Genomic DNA, 24597 nt, shown 5'->3' with positions numbered 1-24597 from the left:
CTTGGCTCTATCACTACGTACACTGGTAAAGTGCAACATGTCCACTGACCCTTCATTATTACTATAACGCCTAGTTCTAAGTTCATCTTGCAAATGCCTAATTGCTCCAATAAAGGCCACATCATTGGTATGCAGCCTAGACATCCTAAATACCTGCTCCCTAACAATATTGCCAAAAATATGTCCGAGGTGCATACTGGTCCGGTGTAAAAGATTGTTCCTGTGACACGTTTTTCTAAAAAGTGCAGTTTCAATAGAACCATCATTGCTTTTAACAATTTGTATATCGAAAATATCTATTTTATCAAAAGCAACGTTTTCTGTAAACCTCAAATAAGATGTAGATGAATTCAAATATAACACAAACCAATTTAAATCACATACCGAACCTCCTCACAAAAGAAAAATATCATCCATAAATTTCTTATACAATTTAATATGTTCATTTAACCCATTGTCTCCAAAAACAAATTCCTCCTCCCACTGAGCCATTACCAGGTGGGTGTAGCTATTGGCACATGCTGTGCCCATAGCCACACCAACCTTCTGCCAGTAGATACAATCATTAAACATGAAAACATTATTCTCAAGGATAGGTTCCAATAAAAGAGAAGTTAGCATAACCATTAATTTTGAATAAGAACTATGCTTCAAGAAGGCTAATCTAACAGCTTCAATGCCCTCAAGATTGGGTATAACAGTAAAGAGAGCTGATACATCTAAGGTTACACACCAATACTCGGATATATCAATATTCCCAACCACTGTAAACAAATCTCTAAAAAAGTGTTCATTAAGAAAATACATGGTTATTATAATTTAGCTGAGTCTGAACTGAAAGCTCTTATAATTTGAGAAACAATTTTGATGTTACTATCAGACCAGCTGATAAGGGAGGTGGAATTGTGATACTTGATAGAGGGGATTACTTACAGGATATGTTAAAATGCTTAGAGAAAATGTTGCCTATCAGAATATAACATGCAATCAAGTGAGTGAGTGACTTTATTGTACATGTGAAGCACACCTTAGATGATTTATTTCAATCTAATGCTATAACTAAAGATATATATAAGTTTGTGATAGTTGAACAACCTATTATACCTGTATTGAAAGGTCTATCTAAGGTCCACAAGGATCCCCTCAAACCCCCATACAGGCCAATAGTATCTGGCAGAGGCTGGTAACTGAGTTCCTCTCCATATGTGTGGAGAAAAAAATTAAGGTAATGTTGTCCTGTGTGCCAGCAGTGAATAATGACACCTCTTTCTTAAGGTCTTTAAGTGACTTTTTTGACTCTACAACTGGTTATGAAAGTTATTTAAATAATTTATTTACAGTGATTCTGAATTTTTATGGAATCACAGCTGTTAAAGATTTTATTTCATCTCATGCTACATTTGATGTAAAGAAAGTTACACAGGTATGTTTTTCTTGAATTGATATTGGGCAATAATTTATTCATGTTTTATGATAAATACTATTGACAGAGAGATGGTGTAGCCATGGGTACCCCCTGTGCCAATGCATATGCCAACTTGGTGTTGGCACAGTGGAGGCTACCCATGTTTTATCTAATACTTGCCCTTGGAAGGCAAGTTTGAAAGTTTACCACTGGGAGCAGCCGAAAGAAGAAGAAGAAGATATTTATTTTGTGGAGTGGTACAACTGAAGAAGTATTGTCATTCGTTAGTTATTTGGAAAATACAACAGATTTTTTAAGCTTTACTGTTAGTCATTTCGCTGAATCAATAGATTTTTTAGATGTGAAAATTTATAAAGATTTGACTGGCAAATTACAAACCAGAGTATATAGGAAACGTTGCTGGAGGAATATGTTAATGTATGACAGCATGCACCCAAGGCACATTTTTCATAATGTAATGAGTGGGCGGGGCTAAGAATATCTAAACTGTGCACTGAATATGCTATATATGAAAATGAGTTAAATAATATGCAGCACATGTTTACTAGCCGTGGCTATCCAGCACAAAGAATTAAGAGGACAATAGCTAAGAACAAAGGTTGGAGAAGGAATAAAGGCAAGCCCTAGTTTGAACGTAATTTGTATAGTTTGATAATGGGACGATTGTTAATCAACAAAAATTGAATAAAAACTTGCCTCTGACAATAAATTTCCATTATAACAGTGACACTGATGCTATATCCCAGGTGATCAAAAAGAATTGAAAGATTTTACACACTGATGATAAACTGACAGCAATAGTACACCCCCAACCCAGATTTGCTTATACTAACAGCAAGAATCTGAAACAGATTTTATGCAAGAATATACTTCCTAATATGTCCAATGCACATAGCAAGAAATTGGGAACTTTTAAATGTAGAAAATACAATGCATGTCAATATGTTAAAGAAAACAACATTTTTGTACACCCTGTGTCAAGTACGAAGTATATACCTAAATTATTTGCAGACTGCAGAACTAAAAATGTGGTTTACTTAGCTGAGTGCACATCCTGTCAAGTTTTCTATGTTGGGAAGACTAATAGAATGTTAAAACAATGTATATTGCAACATATGAGTGACATCAGATTGTGCTTGAGAAGTAATGCTTTGTATCAGCATATAGAAATAAACAAAGAGCATAAATTTCAGTTTATGGTGTTATACATTCAACAAGAGAGGTGGAGGGGAGGGGACATTGCATATAGCACTGAATTAACTGAGTTAAGATGGATAGCTGAATTGCAAGCTAACCACACACCTGGGCTAATGGTTGTATGCCTTTAAAACCCTTATTGAAAGGGCGTAGGTTCTGCTATTGATTCTGATTGGTTGTTATTTATTTAAATATGACTGATTTTAACAGTTTTTTTAGATATGATGAAGAGCTAATGCTCAAAAGCACTTATCTGTGTTTTAAATACAGCTTTAACCGATCATGGTGGCTCCAGTGGGTTTTCTTTTCTACTTTTATGGTTTTATACCACTGTGGACTTTTACTTCTTCCTTGGCTGCTGTGGATATATATCTTTCAGAGAGTGCTAATTACTTTATATTCAGCCTTACTATAATATTACTAATAAATTTATGACATCAAAACGCCCTCCTGAAGTCTGCTGACAGGCAATATCGATCCACATTCATAAGGGAGGACTACATGTAAAATTAACAGTTCTAGATCTAACAGTGTGACTAAAGTTCAGTGCAGACTTGTGAAGTAGGTCTTAACTGAACTTATTTTAGAAGACTTTTCACTAACAGTTCTAGAACAAACTCATTTTGCTAAAGTAAGATACTTCCTTCTTAATCTCGTGATTGTTTTTGAAAGGGTAACTTTGGCTTATTATGATAGCCACAGCTACATATCTGGATCTCCAAAGGGCATTTAGCATTATTTCTTATTACAGCATTATAGATAAACTCATTTAGTCCAGCATTAAAAGTTAACTAGTTTAATAGATTAAAATGATTAGGGAAGTACACAAAATGACAAGAACAACAAGTTATATGTGTAACCATAAGTTCCTCAAGTCTTAGTGTTTAGGCCGTTCTTATTTGATTCCTTTTTTCAGATATAAATGCACATGAAGAATTATGACCAGCAAAAAACAGAGATGATTGCAAATGGGGGAATGTAATTTCTCCTACTAACAATGCAAGAATCTTCAAGATGATCTGGAGAAAATTATCTCTAGGTGCAATAACAACACTCCCACTCTCACTGCTACTGAATGTAGTATTATTGTAGCCTCCATTTTTCTGAAACTTGGATAGGATTCCAAAAAAATCTTAAATTGCAATTTTCCAAGATTTGGAGTAATTGAATGGGTATACTAATAAGGGCATTTGCAACTGTCTCTGTTATCCATGCACCACATCATTGATCTGTTTTCTGTGATGATGTAAGAATTAGGGCTCATGAGTGGAATGTATTTGAATTTTAACATTGCTGGTGCAGATTTTTATGTAATGCTCTAATGCAGTGTACATTAGCTTTGCTTACATTATGCATGCTTTTATATATAGAAAGTGAACTGCCACACTACCACAGTATAAACACGTGTGCACACTGACTCCACACACACACACACACACACACACACACACACACACACACACACACACACACACACACACGCAAACATGCAGACTTGCGCGCACACACACACACACACACACACACACACACACACACACACACACACACACACACACACACACACACACACACACACACACACACACACACACACACACACACACACACACACACACACACACACACACACACACACACATATCTATCTATCTATATATATATATATATATATATTTGTGTGAGCATGTGTGTTTGTGTGTGTGTGTGTGTGTGTGTGTATGTATATATATATATATATATATATATATATATATATAGAGAGAGAGAGAGAGAGATACATATATAGACATCATAGGGCATATGATTGTGTTTATTCACAGAAAAATAATGTAAGCATAATGCATTAGATATAAATTTGCATTGTCAGTGCTATTGTGCATATCAGACATGAGTGCTATTTATTACATGACCTCAGAAAGTTGAGAGCTCAGCTGGTGCATGGAGAATGGGAGCAGTCATCATTGTTCCAAAACATGGAGTAGTATGCAGTAAGACTTTCTTAGAGTTGTATCCTTTGATACACTTCTAGAAATGTGGTATTATTAAACATGTACACTTATTTAATCACCAGATGGCTTTTTTTTAACGAATAAGTGAAATAAGAATAAGGAAATGTTTTGAATATGTATTCTATTAACAAAATATCCTATAGTTCCAGTGTGTCATTTTCTGAGTTATCTTCAAGAATGTATCTCAACGTTTCAAGCAGCTAGAATGTTCATAAAGGATGTTGTAATAAAGAACAAACATTTTCACACAGAAGTTCAGGATATAGAAGTTAAGTGTATTTATGTAAATATATACTGAAATCCTGGCAATTAAGTATCCTTACATTTAAAGAAATATATGTAATAAATCTAACCACTAGTATGCAAATAATATTGTTAATGCAATGGAGAGAAATTTTATGTTAAAATCTGTTCGTATTTTAATGCAGACCAGCATTGATGTCAGCAAACTGATTGCAGCAAAGAGGAAAGCCACTGCCAAATGGGAAAAAAAAGTCAATCAACTGAGGGACAAAAGCAAGAAAAAAGAAAAGAAAAGGGTATGTATAGTTCTTTATATTGCCAATGTCATTTATTTGTTTCATAAGTGTCCTGATGGCAAGCATAAGGTGTGAGTATTCAGTGATGCTGTCATAGTATGGAAAAACTTAGTGCTGCTATTACACACATAAATACACACACACACACAAACACAAACACATATCCACAAATGACCCCATTATTGTATGAAATTAAAAATATGTACCTCATTCTGTGAACAACGCAAAAGATTTTTCTACACTTTGGTAACATTACTAAATACTCATCTCTACCCTGTGTCTATCATCAAGGTAACATTACTAAATGCTCATCTGTAACTTGTGGCTTTTGTCAGCTATTCTTCTATAGACTATAAACTATTTCGAATATTGCAAGAGTATTCAGTGTGTCTCAAGTCAAATTACTCTAAAACAGATACAGCCATACATTAAGCAAGCTTTGCTCGAGAGGTGAATTTTTTGGCATCTGTGTCTTAACCATATCATAAGCCTGTTAAGATCGGCACTCATAAGCCTCTATAATTTCCATTTTTTAGATTATAGAGGTGTTTAGGGTAGAATTGAGGGAAAGAATAGGCAAGCTGTAATAAGGATTAATACATTTAGAGAGGTAGCACATCTTAATTCTACTGTCAAAGGGTTGCAGACGTTAAGCTGATTAATACTTTTTGCATTGAATTTCAGTGAGTGTGTGTGTGTGTGTGTGTGTGTGTGTGTGTGTGTGTGTGTGTGTGTGTGTGTGTGTGTGTGTGTGTTTGTGTGTGTGTGTGTGTCTATGTAAAAACAGAGAGAGAGAGAGAGAAAGAGTTTGGTCAGTTAGCTTAGGTATCTTTGCTCTTTGCTCTAGGTATAGGGAAGCCAATAGGGCCTTTTATAATAGAAAGAGGAACATTGTAAAGCTTTTTTTTCTGCTGTTATACTAAAAATTTGTTTCCAGATGGTGACATGCTCTAGTGCATGCTCTTCTGAATGTTTCTTCAATTTGAACTGTCCTACTGCCTTCTGCATGGTGTATAGCATGTTACATGTTGATGCGTCTCTTATAATTCCTGCTGCAATATCATCTATTGTTATGCAATATTCCTTTATATTTCTTACCTTATGAACAAGCATTATGCAATGTTTTATTATGTCTAAGTATCTTAAATGTGTATGTGTTCAATTAGATTTTTCCAGTAAACAAATGCAAACAAATAAAATTAATACTAGCCAAAAGAGGGTAAAATCTATCTTTAAGTAGATTAATGGTAAGTGTACTTAAAATAAACTTGTTCTGGCAGGGACTAATTAACAATATAGCCATTTGGGTGAGGTTGGAAATGGTGCCTATTGGTAAATGCATTTATAAAATGATAGGATTTTATTTTCTGCACTTTTATAAAATTGCTATGCTGTGACCAGAGAGAGAGGCAATGATAACCAAATAGTATTCAGTTCTTGGGTTTAGAAGATTAATAGCTTTGTCTCTCATCAGATGTAAGTAAATGTGAAACACTACAGGCAGTCTTTAGTTGTTGCAGTACCTTAGTAGAAGAAAGTTCAATGCAGTCATGAAAGGAAAGATAATCTCAAGATATCCTTTCTGTTTAGTAACTAGAAATATGGAGTATAATGAATCCGCAGTGTTGGACACCATGGGGTTATCTAGTCTTCAACTTGTATCAAAGTGTATAACTATAAATTAGTTTAAGGTAATGGTTAGTTTGTTATACAGAAGCCATTTCCAAACTGAAATGAAATTATTTTGCAGTATTATACATAATCAAAGACAAAACTAGTGAATGGAGGTAAGTTCCATGCCATTAGTGTACACAGTCATTAGTGTACACAGTAATATTTTAGGTAAGATAACTTCCAAGGCAGGCGGTTTGTATAAAGTGAAAACAGTAGTAGGCCAAGCATGTAACCTTAAGGCACCTCAACTGCTAAGATAATGGTTTCAGGGTTAATATGTGACCAAAACAGTGAAGGTTCTGTTTTGATAAGTAATTTTTAAACCCTGCTGTTACTTATTGCCAGAATCCATAGTAGGCTAGTTTAATCAGTAGAATAGTATGATCAACTGCTTTGAAGGCTTTTTTTGAAATCAAAAAAGTAGCTCCAGTTATTAGTCCTTTTCCATGCCAGAATAAATCTGCAAGGTGAAACTGAAAATTGCTACCTCAGTGTTTAATTTAGGTTAAAACCAGGAGATTAGGATACATGATCATATTTTTACATGTACATGAGTAAATGAATTGTTCTCTAGGGGACAGAGAGTACCTATTAGTCTGTAGTTAGTTATGCATTTCGGCTGAGGAATTTTAGGTAATGATGCTTTTAGTGTATGTTTGAAGTTTGAAGGTATTATTCTTGTAAGAAGTGATATGTAAAAATATGTGTTAGGGGTTTGGAAAGAAATTTTGGGGGATGATAGTATGTACAGGTTGAATTTATAATATATTTCTTTGAGGTGTTCTGTGACATTTTTGGATGTAACGGCTTTGAAGTAAAAGAAATAATAGTTAAAAATTTCAAGTAGAGAGACCGTCTTTAAATGTCATTATGTAATGAGAAGAGGTGCTGTTTGGTTGACAAGGAGTCAAGAAAATATTAACTTGAATGACTTTTAATCAAGTTATGTGATAAGTTGTCTTGTTTTTTTTTTTTTTTTTGGAAAATGTGTTAGATTTGAGGGGTTTTATGGGCTTCAAGAATTTCTTTCAGTTACCTAACTGAGCAGTTTGTAAATTACTGACATATCCTGGTAGAGTGTTTTAGGTTTTTATATGTTTGAAACTTTACTGCATTTTTATGTATTAGATGTATATCTTCTCAAACTTTATTTAATTTCTTAATCTCTGATCTTAGGTTTGCAGTAATCCAGGGAACATGGTTCCCTTTTACTTTTATCTTGGAAGGAGCAGAGTTTTTCTTGAATAGTATTAAATATATTGTAGAAGATGGATAACACATATATGGGATCAAAAGCAATAAAGAAATGTGTCCAATCACTGGGCAAGTGCTCATTCTTTAGTAAAAGGTTTCAAAGTTATTAGAGACGGAATGCTAAGCTATTTGGATAATGGAAGCTTTAAGGTTTTGAATGGCCACTGTGAATTTGCAGAGCAGTGGTCACTAAGTACATTGGGTAAAATGAAGCACTGATTGAGTTTATTTAGTATATTGAGGAACATTTTGTAAGTAAGTTGGGTCCTGTCACTTTGTTAACAAGTTGCAATAGATTGTATTCACTGAGTAGCCTGTTTAAAATAGTCTTGGGGTGTGCATTTCAGATAAGGTTTGCATCACCACAAATTATTAATTTGTCATCCTTTTCAGCATGAATAAGGATATTTTAAATATTTTTAAGGCAATTCTTAGGTAGCATATATTATACCATTTCTGGCCACTCAGTGATAATGTGCTCAGTGGATGAGGTATGATAATTTCACTGTTAAGGTGAATGATATCCTCCTCCAGGCCCCAAGACAGCACAGAGTGCCTCTCCTGAGATAGGGTAGAAAGATTCAGCAAAAGAACTTGATGTGGGAGAACATAGTCTGCAGCGTTACTGCTATGTGTGTGTTGGGGGGGGGGGCATAGTTTCATTGTGTAACTGTACAAGCTTGCTACCAAATTGTTAAAGATGTGTTTTGTCATACACATCAGTTGTCAAGAGACACTAATGGTGCTAGCTGTGCCAGTGAGAAGGCCACTCCCTATCTCTCTAAATGAAACAAAACTATTATATGTGTCTCTAGGTAGTCTTGGTCTACTCAGACTCTACAGGTAATAGAACTGAGTTTGATTTTCTCCCTTTATTAGAATGTGTGTAGCTCAGCTTTGTGTCTGCCATTAAACTTCATCTAAAAGCATAGATTGACTACTGCAGTGGATACTTCTACTTTGTGCTGTTACCTGCAGAAACAGTGGAAATCGATCACTTAGCTGGCCAAAGTCAGGGCAATGAGGTAGCAAAGATGTCTCATATTTGATATGTGCTGGAACATTTGTAATGATAATGGGACACTGTGTGGATAAATACCTCATTTGTGCCTACCATTGCACGATACACAGTCAATCAAGATGCAGTGTCCAGACACAGATGTGAGTCTTTATACATTGCTGTACTTATACATGATTTCTTGAACATGTAGCATTATACATTTGTGTGACATAAATTACTGGTACCCTCATTGCCCATGTGAGTGTTTATTTGAATGATCAGGCTTTGCTAAGAACCAGCAGTGATACTAACATTATGGTTGGCACATCAGTTTATACCCAGTAAACTGTTTCTAAGACAGTACTGTCCATCTGTACAGTCTTAAATGATATCATGAACACACTGATCACATGTCCATGTGCACAGTCTTATATGATATCGTAAACACACTGATCATATGTCCATCTGCACAGTCTTAAATGATATCATGAGCACACTGATCACATGTCCATGTGTACAGTCTTAAATGATATCGTGAACACACTGATAACATGTCCATGTGTACAGTCTTATAGGATATCGTGAACACATTGATCACATGTCCATCTGTGCAGTCTTAAATGATATTGTGAACACACTGATCACATGTCCATCTGTACAGTCTTAAATGATATTGTGAACACACTGATCACATGTCCATGTGTACAGTCTTATATATCGTGAACACACTGATCACATGTCCATGTGTACAGTCTTAAATACCATGAACACACTGATCACATGTCCATGTGTACAGTCTTATATGATATCATGAACACACTGATCACATGTCCAATTGTACAGTCTTATATGATATCGTGAGCACACTGATCACATGTCCATGTGTACAGTCTTAAATTATATCGTGAACACACTGATCACATCCATCTATACAGTCTTAAATATCGTGAACACACTGATCACATGTCCTTGTGTACAGTCTTATATGATATCGTGAACACACTGATCACATGTCCATGTATACAGTCTTATATGATATCGTGAACACACTGATCACATGTCCATGTGTACAGTCTTATATGATATCAACACATTGATCACATGTCTGTGTGTACAGTCTTATATGATATCGTGAATGCACTGATCACATGTCCATGTGTACAGTCTTATATGATATTGTGAACACACTGATCACATGTCCATGTGTACAGTTTTCTATATCGTGAACCCACTGATCACATGTCCATGTGTACAGTCTTAAATGATATCGTGAACACACTGATCACATGTCTGTGTGTACAGTCTTATATGTTATCATGAACACACTGATCACATGTCCATGTGTACAGTCTTATATGATATCGTGAACACACTGATCACATATCCATCTGTACAGTCTTAAATGATATTGTGAACACACTTATCACATCTCCATGTGTACAGTCTTATCTGATATCGTGAACACACTAATCACATGTCCACGTGTACAGTATTAAATGATCACAATCACTGGCACATAGTATGTAGTGAAAGGCCATACATCAAGTGACTCCAGTATAGTTGACTATGGCATCTGTTATATCTGGTACAGTGGTTTAGTTTGTGTGCAAATCCAGCAAGTCTCATTGTCAAATACATTGTGTGGATGAACATCAGGCCATTGGTAAATGTAATGATTAATAACTTCAGAAAACAAGGCACTTCCAATATGGATGGTCTCCCTGCTTCTGCTTGAATGATAGCTAGTGCAGACAGATGCGCATGAGCAGGGCCATTGTTAGCATTTTAGGACCCCCCAGCAAGTATCAGGTTAGTTGTCTCTGGACACCTAAAGTCCAAATATCATCATGTCATTGTAACCCTTCTATCATCAGGAGTAATGTATTGCTGTCATTGTCCATGATTTCACAGAATGGCCCAAATTTGTCTCATATTTGCTTGTAAGCCATTCGGGACTACAGACAGTCAGTAATGCAAGCCATCAGATTTTCATACCTCATACTGTTCAACAAATGAACATTTCTGCAAATCATGTTATTCCATTAACTTTTTAAGTGAATTATTGTAATATTTAAAAGTGTTACTGAGTTTGAGCTTTTTTTTCTGGCAGTATTTTTGGTGGCTATCTTTGTCATATCACAAGCCTGTTTAGGATAAAGCCAATAACTGGAGAATGAATAATGTTTTTTTAATTTTTCTCCTCATTTTCCCCCAACATGCAGCAACTTCTGCAGGGTCCCTACACAGTCAAGTATCATTAGAACCCCCCAGCTGCAGATCTGGTGGGTGTCTAAAATCAGCTAGTTCTTTGTTTTAGGGGAGAGAATGCCCACCAGCAGGATTTACCTAAGTCAAGGGTACTATGTTAATTGTAAAACATTTAATGAAATTATGAAGTCTTCTACATGATAAGTCTTTGATTGCAGTAGCAGTATTATCTTTGAATACTAAAGCAGAAGAAGTGGTGCCAATCTTTAAGATTCTTTATCTGAACAGTTATTATTACCCACCTAGTTTATTAAGTATACAAGACTGTCAAACCACTGAAAAGCTAGTATAAACAAACGTAGCAAAATATCAAAATAAGGTAACTTGCTGTGATTGGGGACCCGCCTGACCAGAGTGCCCCCAGTGGCTACAGGATTTGCTGCTGGCTAAAACTAGCTATGCATATGCAGAAAATATGTTACTTCAGACTTGTGAGCACCTGCCAAGGGACATCATACGTTAGCATGGTGACAACACTACAATGTTAAACTCTGTGTCTGTCCTGACTGCTAGCATGCATGATGGTGCTGAAAGGCACCACATAGCTCTAGTGCAGGAGAATGCATAACATCACCATGAGGAACTGATGCTAGGCATACAGGATACAGTTGAACCCATCATGTTTCCCCTGGGACGGTCCTATTTTTATACTTATCAATGGATGCAAAATGTTATGCTTTCATGATAATAATAAGAATGTTAATTTTACTTGCTGGACAGTGTCTTTGTGTTTTGTTATTTATCTGATACCAAGACACCTATTCTCTATTATTTCACAGACAGCAGCCTGTTATGATGAAGCAGGTAAAACCTTATTAAGTATAACTTTCTTGGGTGGCATCAGCCAGGGATCCTTGTTGGCTAGGCTTACTTAGGCCCTGGGGCCGATAGCCTAGTACTTACCTATGAACCTATGAACCTATAATGAGATGCTAATGCATACCAGGCCAGTGGCTTGCAGAAATATAGACATTCTCTTTATAGCCAAGAGAATGGCAGCTCATAGGATGCCCAAGATGCAGGATGAACTATTATATGAATACTTTTCTTGGGAAGGAAGGTGAAATTTCAAGAAGTTGTCAAATTGAAGGATCAACAGTGAAAAGTAAAAATGTTCTGTCATTTCAAAAGATGGTGTTAAATGTTAATATTTTTTGAAATGTGATCATGTTTAGACCTCAAAATCTTTTTAACAGGCACCAACAAAAGTGAACATGTTATGGATTCTAGTTGCACTAAGATGCATAATTGCTTTTTTCTTATTTTTTAAGATAAACTGTATTATGAAGGGATCTTTTTCTTCACAGCAAACATGCTTTGCTTATGGTTTGCTGTTAGTCATTGATATTGGACAACCAGTGTTAACTTCTGCTTATTTCGTTGTGAGCTGATGCTCTGATACTATGAGAATAAGCATTTATCTAGAAAGAAGATGACAACAAGAGTATGTTGATGTGTGCTTCTCAATGGATTTAGTTCCTAGCTAATATGAGAAAGTTCTATATATCAGATGCCAGGCTTTAAGCAAGTCTGTCATACTATTTTTGATAGTTGCTGAGTTAATATTCATTGCTGCAAAAACACACACACACACACACACACACACACACACACACACACACACACACACACACACACACACACACACACACACACACACACACACACACACACACACACACACACACACACACACACACACACACACACACACACACACACACACACACGTGCGTGCACATACACAAAACTGCATTTGTATGTATGTATGTATATTGAGTATATTCTTAAAGTTGACTAAAACAATTCTTGACCATCAAATAGTTGATAACAGCTCACCAGTTTCAGTGTATATTGAACCATGCTCACGCTGAAGGACACGCACAATGAAAAAATACTTAACTACCAAGCACATTGCAAATAGGTTCATAGGTTCATAGTTGTGTACTAGGCTAATGGCCCTGAAGCCTTTACAAGCCTAGCCCATAGGGTTACCCTGGCATCATGCCAACCCAACCTTAGTTCCTAGTGCCTCTGTCAAGTAGAGCCACTGGAGTGATCCCCGGGGTGAATTTTCTATTTCCCATCCAATCCACTCATCAAGATTTCTCTTGAAGAGGGCCAGTGAGGTGCTCTGCTTGACATGTATGGGAAGTCTATTCCATAGCATGGGCAGTCTCTGGGTTATGAACCGGTCCCTCCAGCATATTCTGTTAATTGTGGTAAAGAGGTTGAGATCTCTGGAGCATGTGGTGTGGAGGGATTGGGATTTCTTTAGATGTAGCATTTCTAACAGAGCTGGGTCAGACATGGCTTTGTAAGTCAAGCAGAGACCGCCTCTAAGTAGGTGATATGAGACAGAGAATAATTGGAGTTTGTTGAGTCTGTCCATATAGGACAAGTGTTTAAGGCTTGGGATCCCCTTTATGAGGTACTTTTGCGGCCTCTCCAGTTGTTGCAGGTGTCTAGTGAAGTACATGCCTAATGGGTTATTGTACTCGATGATTGGTCTAATGAGGGAAGAGTAGAGGGAGACAATGACCTCTTTCTTCCTGGATGCAAAACCCTTAGTAATGAGATGTGCCACATAGAAGGACTTTCTGACCACAGTAGCAACGTGGTGGTCAAAAGAGAGGTTGCTGTCAACCTGTGTTCCCAGATCTCTTATAACACTTTCTGTGTTCAGTGGGCTACCATCACTGTGGTAATTCAAGGGAACCGGGTTTTCCCAAAGGGGATGAAGACACATTTTTTGGCATTGAGCTTAAGGCCATGGTTCTGACACCAGTCGTTGGTCTCATTGAGGCCTTTCTGTAGGATGTCAACATCACTTGGGGAGTTAATAATAGATCCCAACTTGCAATCGTCTGCAAACTTTTGTCAGCCAGAGTCCCTTCGTGTTGGCCTGAACTTCAGAGAAGTAGATACCAAACAGGAGAGGACCCAGGACTGAACCCTGTGGGACTCCACTCATGACTGGTCAGCAGTCTGACTTAGAATCAACTACTTTCACAATGTGTAAATGTATAAAATATTTGCTTTGACTACCTGTTTTTGTATTTACAGGGTCCTTTTTTGATTTCTGAAAATCTGACTGTAGTTCATCTCAAATAAAATCCTTGAAGACAGTCATGTTGTAATAAAGCAGGCTTTATTCTACAGAATAGGGTAGCAGCATCTAATCATGGCAGACCAATACACATACAAAGTACAAAATCAGCAGTTTTTCAGCTTAGGAGGCTCTTTTGGAATATTCTCCAATTAGAATCTACACTTCTTATCTGCCTGTTACATTACCCAATAAACTTGTGGCACATTGAATATCAGAAAAGATAGCATAGAAGGACAGAGTTCCAACTGTGACCAAGCTAAGTTATATTCAATTAACAACCCACATTTCTAAAGGAGAGAGGAAATGAGTGAAGTTTTTACTACTCATCTACCTGGGTTGAGAAGTGGGATTTCCAACTACAGGACTAATAGTTGTAGGTGGAAACCAAAGACTGTAGTCCCTCAGTACGCACAAGATAAAATGCATATTAGCTACTGAGTGGGGCACTGGGTAGATCAAACAGAGCCCTTTGTAGCTGTCAGGATGGTGCCATATGAGGATACCTTGTTCTCTTCTAGATCTACTCCACAGATGCCTATACAGAAGTTTCCATCATATATAAAGCAACAGTCCATAGTGTGAAACTGAAATGTTGACAGAAATGTCTGGAAAATCAAGGAAGGGCTCAAAGACACAGTTGCAGGAAGTCAGCTATGGCAGGAACTAAAATATTCTTCTTATTATTATTCATAAATTAAAAAGAAAATGTTTCATAAACTAGTTAGCTGGAATAACAGCAGTTATCAGCCTTGACACACATGCCATTTGAGACATGGTTCAATTGCAGATGGCCTGACACAGGCATTGCTTAGAGTATATATCATTACTGCTTAGGGTTGCCACCTTTTTAAATGGCCAAAGTGGGACATTTTTGGGACAAACATCAGCTTTTACAGGCCGACACATACCCACGGTCAGTACAAAGGATAGAACCTAACTGTTTTGCCTAAATAAAAGCTTATTCTTGTAGCATTTTAGTTGCTTATTCTGTTTCTTATAACATTTAAGTATTTTAGATACAGAATAACTGTTTTATGTAACTATTACATAAAAATACAGGAAATAATTTTGTCCTAAAATCTCAGGACATTTGCCATTTTTAATTTTTTTTGTCAGGACACAACTGCCCAAAGAGGGACTGTCCCTCGCAAAGTGGGACAGGTGGTAACCCTATTACTGCTGTTAAATCATACAACAAGAACCTGTGCTGCTTGTAACAGATGTATCACCTGATAGATCTAGTCCTGTTGGTATCTTATTGGTCTGACACATATGACAATATGGCCGTACCCTGTGATTTATCCCTGGATCATGTGCACTGTAATTCTTGTCTTGTACACCAAGAGTCCCACACTTACCACTCTTGTAAGGCAGAGTACACCTTGTGGTAGGCCACAAAAACATGGTCTTGGTTAAGTCAAACAGTTGTTTTCAGTTGTTCACAGTCATCACTTTGTACATAGCATTGGATACCATACTGAAAGTTGTGATCTTTATTATTATTGACAGTGCCACATGTCCTGTTTATCAGCCTGCTCTGTACTGAAACTTTTGCCTGTTAATTATACAAGTTATGACATTTTCTCAACCTATAAGGAATATGACATGATGATAATGGTCATAATCTCAGGTCACATGTCATGAACTGTTCAGCATGATCTGTGTATATCACATCACTGCAGCAGACAAACTGTATGCGCCATGTTATTCTTGGGACTGTGTGTACATATGTTATGTCACTATGCTTAACCTTCTAGTAGATGTTGCCATTGCAAAGATAGTTATTACACTGATTAAGGCTGATCTGTCAGAAAGGCATAATTAGGTTATGTCTAAAACTGCACCGTGTGTGTGTGTGTGTGTGTGTGTGTGTGTGTGTGTGTGTGTGTGTGTGTGCGCGCGTGTGTGTGTGTGTGTGTGTGTGTGTGTGTGTGTGTGTGTGTGTGTGTGTGTGTGTGCGCACAAGTGTGAGACTAGAATATTCTAGTTCATGTCACACTGTGTGTGATCACTATGAAGCAAAGACTGCTCTGTAGTACATGGAATGTCACAACTATACTCCAAAAAACAGGTAGTCTTCAGGCTTGCTAAGCACATTTCTCACATCAGAAATGTGCTCAACAAGTTTTTGTTGCATACCCCTCACTGATGTTAAGCTCGAGTCTTGCATTAGAGCATTAACAGTGGTCAACGACCACCACAGAACAGAGGCGGGAAACACAAAGAGCTTTAGGACATATTAAAACACTTCATTTAGTATTTGCTTTGACTGAATGGAGTATTTGGTTATGTTTTAAAGGTCTTTATGCTTCCTGCTGCTGTTCTGTGGTAGCCTTAGAATGGCAGTAGTTAGTGACTTATAGCTTTCAAAGTTGTAAAACAGAACTCCAACATTTTCCTCTAATTTATGTAGAGCCGAAGAGCAAGCTAAGCTCCATGCACTGCTAAAAGTTATGCTTGGATCTTTCTTTGTTATGTGTACTCATCACAGATGTCAAGCTTCAGCTTTTGAACTTTTCTCTTGATGTGAATTTCTTGACAACCATATCTAGCATACATAGGAAGTTGGTTATGATTGGATACCCAGTCATAGTCCTCTATATTAGAGAAGTTTTTATTTCCTCCAAATGATGATTTGTATACTAATTAGAATAACAATAGGACAAGGTGACAGATGGTGACATTAATGTGCATTTATAAGGAGACATGAGTTATGGATATGACTAAAGACAATTGCAAGAAGAATTATCGTACACTGAAAAGGTGTGCTGAAAAAGGCTGCTGTGAAAAAATAAACTGCTAGCATCCCATCAGTTAAAAGAAGGAAATGGAGATTGTGCTACCACTTTCAGCACTTTCGCTGACTACCTCTGTGGCTGAAAATTGGAAGAGATCCTTTGTCTGTGACTTATGCACACCATATAGTTGAGAAAATAAAAGTTTGTTGCTAAATTTGGTCCAAGACAAAGAGCTAGACATTTATAACAATTTTCAATTTGAGAAAGGGGTAACATTAAGTTATATCTGATTATACAAAAGATTTAATCATATTGCGTACCTAAACTAAATTTGACAGCGAGAGACACAGATTCTATATAGAAATTGCTGCAAAACATGAATTTGATGGAAAACAGATTGATCTTGTTATGAAGTACTTGATAAGTGAGTAAAAGAATCCTCAGTGAAAATGATTTAGCTTTAGAAAAAGTGTTAATTTTGTGTCAGGCAGCAGAGATAGTTAAATCACAAGGAAAAAGCTGATTGTAAAAGTTGTATTGTGGGCACACTAAAAAATAAAATAATGAACAGTAAAGGGTGGGATTCCAAAGGGAAAAAATTAAAATGGACAGAAGTACTCAGCCGCATGTGAAACAATACTGAAAGTTCCTGAGCTAAAGCAAAAATGCATGGTAAAAATGTGACCTATAAGTGCGAACATAAGATCATTTATTTTGGTGATGAAAGAATTGCAGGCATTACTGGACTTAACTTCTTGACAGAGGCCAAATCAGCTGAAAAGACTCCTGGTATTTGAAAGTAATGCCAATTTGCAACATAAAGACCTGATGAAAAACTACAGTAGCTTGTTCAAAGGAGTAGTCAAGCTTGATAAAGCATAATGTCCTGCACCCTTCATTCATCCCTAACAAAAAGCCTCATCTGTTTGGTAGTTAGTGAAAACAGTGCTTGATAAGCTTGAAAGCCTGTAAGTAAATCAAAAAATAAATGAATGAACTGACAAATGGATTAATTCCAGCTCCTGATAGTAGGCAAGAAAATGGAAAAATTAGAGTATTTTTTGGATCTATGAGGCGTGGACAGATCAAGGAAAGGGACTACTTCAAACTCCCTACTTGTGAGGAAATCGGTTTACTATTGTTTGAACCGAATGATGTAACATCTATGTACTACAATTTTGAATCAGAATATTGAAAATGACATGTGCGCATGCTCAAAACTCTGTTCTGAATGGCCAATTTTCAAATGTGATGCTGTTGTTGAATACTCCTAAATGGCAATTGTAATAACATCAGCCAAACACCTTTTATATATGTAATGAAGCACCGTCCCATAAATAAATACCTTTAGTGTATATAAGCCATGTTCCACAACTGTAACAGTGGATTCCGGGATTCTTCAACATGTAAAAAGTGAGGAAACACTGCACACTACAGATGCACCCTAATACTGCTTTAAATACAATAACAGTAACACCTGTTTAAAATGAACAGTGCTGTGCAGTTAATTGCACAAACCCTCGTGATGTAAAATCATTCCTTTTATTAAGTAATTTCATAAAAGATGACTCCTTTTGTACAAGTCACCTCCGTTTTGGAGAAGGGGGAAGACAAGTCAAAGCCCTGTGCTTTAAATCTTCTAAATGGTTCTGTTCTAACTCTATTGTGTGTAGTACATCATGCAGATACAATTTCTTCCTCCCGAAAAGACTGCGCAGGCATCTGTGCCAAAGCTCCACAGTATCCTGCGTCCTTGGATACCCCAATAGGCAAGTGTCATATTGATTCCAGAAGTCTATATTATATAAGGGTGGAATACATTCAGCAGTGGCATTTCTAATGCCATAACGATGAGGTCTCCCTATAATGTAATTTTCCTTAAAAAACTCACACAAAAGTCTACCCTGCTGTGGCATATCAGCTTCAATTAACTGGAAGGTAGGCAAGATGTCCTCAGGTTTCACAAAGGCTAGGGCGGATATTTGCTTACAGAGTAAGGAAAAGTGGATATCTGATCCGAAAAGTGTAGCAAGCTGTGTCTTTTGAATGTGCCGCCACACAATTTAGCACAGGTGAAACCAACAGCCCCTCACCTTACAGGATGGTACATTCTTGATAATACTGTTTATCACCCCCTTCTCAAAATCACACAAGACCATTTCTGGTTTGAAAATCAGATCATGCTGGGTACACAATTCAATCACAGTTGCTCAAAAATAGTCATAATTGCTCTCAGTCTTTGAGTTCAGGATGCCATACACCATGGGGACTACCTTGCCTTTTATCCCACCCTGCAAACAGCAGTGAATGGAATAAACCTGTTTGTATTCCTTAACAGTTAGGTAATGTTCCGTCCCCTAACACATATTCTGAATTACACATAATCTGCAGATTACTCGTAGTGGTTAACACCACTGCATTAGTTGCAACACCATCCTTTTTAATGTGCTGGGCAATAATAGAACCACATTTAATATTGAACAGTGAAGCATTTATATCACTCAGTGCAACTGGTGAACGCATACTGGAGGACCTTTCTTTATGCCTAACCCTCCTCACTGGCTGCTTTAAGACATCAGATGTGGGTAATGTGTTAACCACATCTACAGAGGTAGTTGCTAATGCCTCAGACACAATTTTGCAGGGATCTTCTAATGTGCTTGCGGCTCTTCTTTTAATGGCTGCATGAATTCTTACACCTTCACAAGTGATAGGATTGGGAGCATGGAAATGCGGGGCTGTCTTTAACAGTTTCTCACCACTTGTGACAGGTTCTGTGACACACCTCCCTTTGCATTTCTCTTTCTGTTTTAAACAGCAACACCAATAGTTAACAGGTATCAGTATGTTTTTCAAGATAGTACTGATAACCTGTAACTACTAACATTTTCTTTCCTTTCTGACTTAGCTCCGTCTGATATATATCACCTACTGTACCAGGCAAATGCATACTACTATTGGAGGAGCTCATCTATCCTTATCTATCTTACGCCAAGGAAAGGGAGACAAAGTCACTATTAATGCTTGGTCCGCATTTATACTGTCATACAAGGAGACTGCCAACAGTCTAGATATAGTACATTTACCAACATGCTCTGTTTGCACGGGCTATGTGAACCTTTCATTACACTACACAACAGCCATAGGTTAATTACGAATGTTTTAATTTCCCGGATGTAGGTTGCCGAATTTAAATATGCGATGTGGTAACATCACCACACGAAATACATCGAAAACTTAAGGACAAATGTAGCTACATATTCGGGTATGTGGAGTCGATGTTTATATGATGTGTGGATTTTCAGTTTGCTTACTTAATATTCGGATATTTGTAGTCGGTAAACACACGTTCAGTTAAATAATAGTAAACCAGGGAAATCATATTACAATTTGCTGATGCCAAGTATTGTAATAATTTAGGTGCAATCTCATGAAGCCTTCAGCTGAACTTAAAACACTGTGTGCCTAGTTTCACTTCTTGGTCATGCCGTTTGGCATTGCCTCTGCCCTGAAACTGAACTCATTGAAGGTGTCATCCTGGAGAATAGCAAACTTTTAGAAATGAGACAGCTACAGTGGCAGCTAAGGACCAATGCCACTATAACTCCTGGACTAAATGATTGTGTCAATATTAACTGTGCTCTTAAGATTAGAGCTAGAAAGTTATGAAACATTTTTTTCTCAGCAAGGCTTTCTTTTAACATTTTAGGATGGTTTATGTAATTTTTTGTGTGAATTCTCGTTTTTTAAGTATAAGCTCTTAGGGTTTTTTGAAATGTGTACTTACATTTTTATACTTTTGGTCATATGATTGTGAACTGATGAAAGGAAGTGGTGAATGAGTTACTGAGGGTTCTGATGATGTCTAGATTATAAGAAAGCACTAAACCACTATACTTGTTTTTAAAGTATCAAAGTCCTTTTGGTGAAAGAACTTTTCTTTCTGCTTGTTCCTTAGATGCTGCACTGGGTTTACTTCTATAAGTAGTTACTGATTTGTTATGTTGGACTTGTTCCATTATTTGTTTTGCACATGAATGTTAATATAATTATCTGGGGATATACCCAAGAGGGCTACAATGCTAACCTCAGAAAAGTAATGAAAGGTATGCATCTTAACCTGCAGACATTGAAAATAGGAACAAAGGCCCCTGAAAAGTAGAAACAGACAACCAAAAATCTGGACATTTAATAAGTATGAAATGTGAATACCAAACAGCACATGCTTTTACTTTGCATGTTTCTGCTTCTAGCTGGAATGTGGGATACTACTCAAAAACACATTTTCAAAATAGAAAGTGACAAATATTATTGAAAATATAAGCGCATTATCAAGGAGGCAATGCAAAATCTGTAGAATTTAATAAACTGTATCACAAAATTCTATTACAGAAGGACATGTAAGATGTTTGCCCTGTTTTTATAAATTAATGATGACACAAGTATGTTGGTCATGTAGTATGGGTTTTGTTTGTGTGTAATAGACAGCTTCAAAAATCACATGTGATGAGAGGGATTCAGAAAGTTGTGTGATAGATACAATCAAGCCTGAAAATAGAGACATATCTCCAAAAATAGAGGCATCCTTTGCAGGGGTAAATCAAAATAAGAACATTCCTCCAAAAAAGGGAGAGTTGAGAGATCTGGGTACACACAAAGCAAATCTGGAGATGAATAACGATACATGTAAGCTGTGTTTAATGGAGTTGTCATTTCAGGTGTCATAATCAGCAGTGAGGATGCTATATTGGAGAGGACCTCAGATGTACCCAAATACTGAAATTAAGCTAAACACATGCTCAGTCACCATCCATCTCAGCTTCTGTGCATCTTTAGGGGCCTCTTTGACTATGTTTTGTGATGCCTTATAGTTAGTCATCAACCAGAGCTGAAGAAGATAACCACTATCAAATGTAATTAGAAACACATTAGCATTATAAAATAGCATTCTATTTACATAGAAGGTTAGTTGTTCGTTAACACATTTACATGACTGATTAGTCAACCAGTAGATTTCCATGTGGGATATGCCCACCAGAAAAAAGTCGGAGTATATCATATATTCTTATTTGTGCATTATGCACACATCCTGGGCATTGTGCTGACATCAGTGTTATACTGTAACACAAGATGACACTTCAGGGAAGACCAGACCTTCCGATTAATATATCTTCTGGCATCATACCATTTTAGTGCCTTGATAGCAACATGTGTGCAGTCAGTTACACCAATTATTCTTGAGAGATGCTACATCCAAAAATCTGTTCACAACCACATCTTGCTCTGCTGGTGTTAATAAGGGAATGGGAATGATGTAGTTCCCACCTTCAGTGCACATGGCATTTAGAATGCAGGGGACTGTTATCTGGATACTTTTTCCATGTCACCCACATGACACAAGAATGTTTCAGATGCCAATATATGCAACAGTAGGCATGCCTTTTGCATAGGATTTACTTTCCGGCTCTGTGGTATTGTATGTAGTACAGACAAGCCGTGTACATTCTGCACCTGGAAGCCTGCTGATTATGAAAGCTGCCATATCAGTCTGATATTTCCAATCTTGCTGATTTCTTACTAATCTGACAAACACAATAACATGGTCACCCATTGAAATGTAAACATTCACAGCCCTAAACTGTTTGCCATCTGACTGGATCTTCTGGTGAAGCTGGTACCTTGCATTAAGCCCTCAGCACACTTTCTTATGGTACTACATTCAACAAAAATGACACCACAATGTCTGTTGTATTATATTACTTTCTGAAATTCTGGCTTTTACAAGAAAAGAATGCTAGCATAGTAATTCAGAATCACATTTACAGCATGGCTGAGTGGCAAACACCTGTTCACATTTTTTTCATTTGCATTCCAAAATCTATATTAATCTTCCTACCTGTTCTCATTATTTTATTTTTTCTTCATCCAGCTAATCCACTCAATTCCTTCAAAACACTAATCCCACCAATTTCCTATCTCCACTTAACAATCTCCTCTCTACTTTTTTCCTTTTCTCTACCTCTCCATAATACAGTGAATATTATGTACCCCTCTCTTTACTTGTAAATACCTTATGCATATATATTCTGATTTTTAATTCACAGAACTTACTTATTTTGTTTGTTTTACAGAACTCTGTATGGTAACTGTTACTTGTTTTGATTTATACCTTTAACTTGAACAAATGTTTTTGTTTTCTCCTAGGCTTTCCCTGAAAATGTGCCTAGTGCAGTAGTGCTGACCCAGTCAAACAATGTAAATAAAGAAATAAAAAGTTGTTTTGGAAACCCAGTTTTTCTGTGGATGTTTACACTTCAGAGCAGAGCCATGCCCCAAGTGTAAACTGTTTTTTAGACTCCAACCCACTCTCTAGGGAACTGAAAAAGGCTTGTGAGAATCAGCAAAGAGGAAGTAAAGTCTTGCTCTCCTACTGATAGCTGACCATTGCCTGAAATGCTATAACTAAACGATTATTATACGACGACCTCCACCCCCCATTAATATCCCAAAACGTGCACACTGATTGGTCAGCATGCACGTTGTAAATCAGAGTTATAGTAATGGAAAAAGGTCCGGTCGCCCAGACTTTTTCCATTAGTCTAACTCTTTTTTTTTTTTTTTTCCTTTGCTTGTTACAACCTGTCTCGCCATGTTAAACTAGTTTAACATGGCAAGACAGCTTTTTAAAAAAAGCAGCGGAGCATCTCCGTTGCTTTTTTTAAAGTTGTCTCGCTGTGTTAAACCCATTTAACATAGCGAGACACTTTAAAAAGCAATGGAGATCTTGCTTTCTCCGTTGCTTTTTTCAAAACTGTCTCTCTATGTTAAATGGGTTTAACCTAGCGAGACAGCTTTTAAAAAAAGCAACAGAGATTCTCCGTTGCTTTTTTTAAAGCTGTCTCGCTATGTTAAACTCGTTTAACATAGCGAGACAGGCTGTAAAAAGCAACGGAGATCTTGCTTTCTCCATTGCTTTTGCCCACAGCTCTGATGCACTGCATAAATATACGCATGCGCAGTACATCAGAACTGCCACAGAATACCCAGACAGCTGCAGAAGGGCAGCAAGGAGGCATTATACAATGCCATTATTTAAGAAAAGTAATTATTTTTTTTCTTAAATAATGTCATTGTATAATAGCAATAACTCACTTCTCGGTGTGGGTAATGCCGGATTTACCCACGGTTGGCTTTGTTTGGCCACTCGGGCTTCGCCCTCGTGACCAAACCACACCAACCGTGGGTAAATCCAGCATTACCCACACCCAGGCGTGGATTATTGCTATTAACTATGGGTACTTTAACATTTGGTTCACTGGCTGTCATGCAGGAGGATGACAGCTATGCTAAAAGCTGGTTCTTCCTTCACTGCAGGAT

General features: G+C 37.1%; 1 protein-coding gene across 1 annotated transcript in view; it reads left to right on the top strand.

The window, feature by feature from the left end:
- The window catches only part of LOC122807522 (solute carrier family 26 member 6-like), a 516873-nt gene that overhangs the window by 361772 nt on the left and 130504 nt on the right, over positions 1-24597 (top strand). The window contains exon 15 of the mRNA XM_044078447.1: positions 5064-5174. Within this exon, the coding sequence (XP_043934382.1) occupies positions 5064-5174 (111 nt within the window). The remainder of the gene's footprint in view (positions 1-5063; positions 5175-24597) is intronic.

Source organism: Protopterus annectens, chromosome 7.part1, assembly GCF_019279795.1.
Source record: "Protopterus annectens isolate FY-2018-M chromosome 7.part1, PAN1.0, whole genome shotgun sequence".
NCBI classification, from domain to species: Eukaryota; Metazoa; Chordata; order Ceratodontiformes; family Protopteridae; genus Protopterus; species Protopterus annectens.
This window is presented reverse-complemented; position numbering and strand designations above follow the sequence as displayed.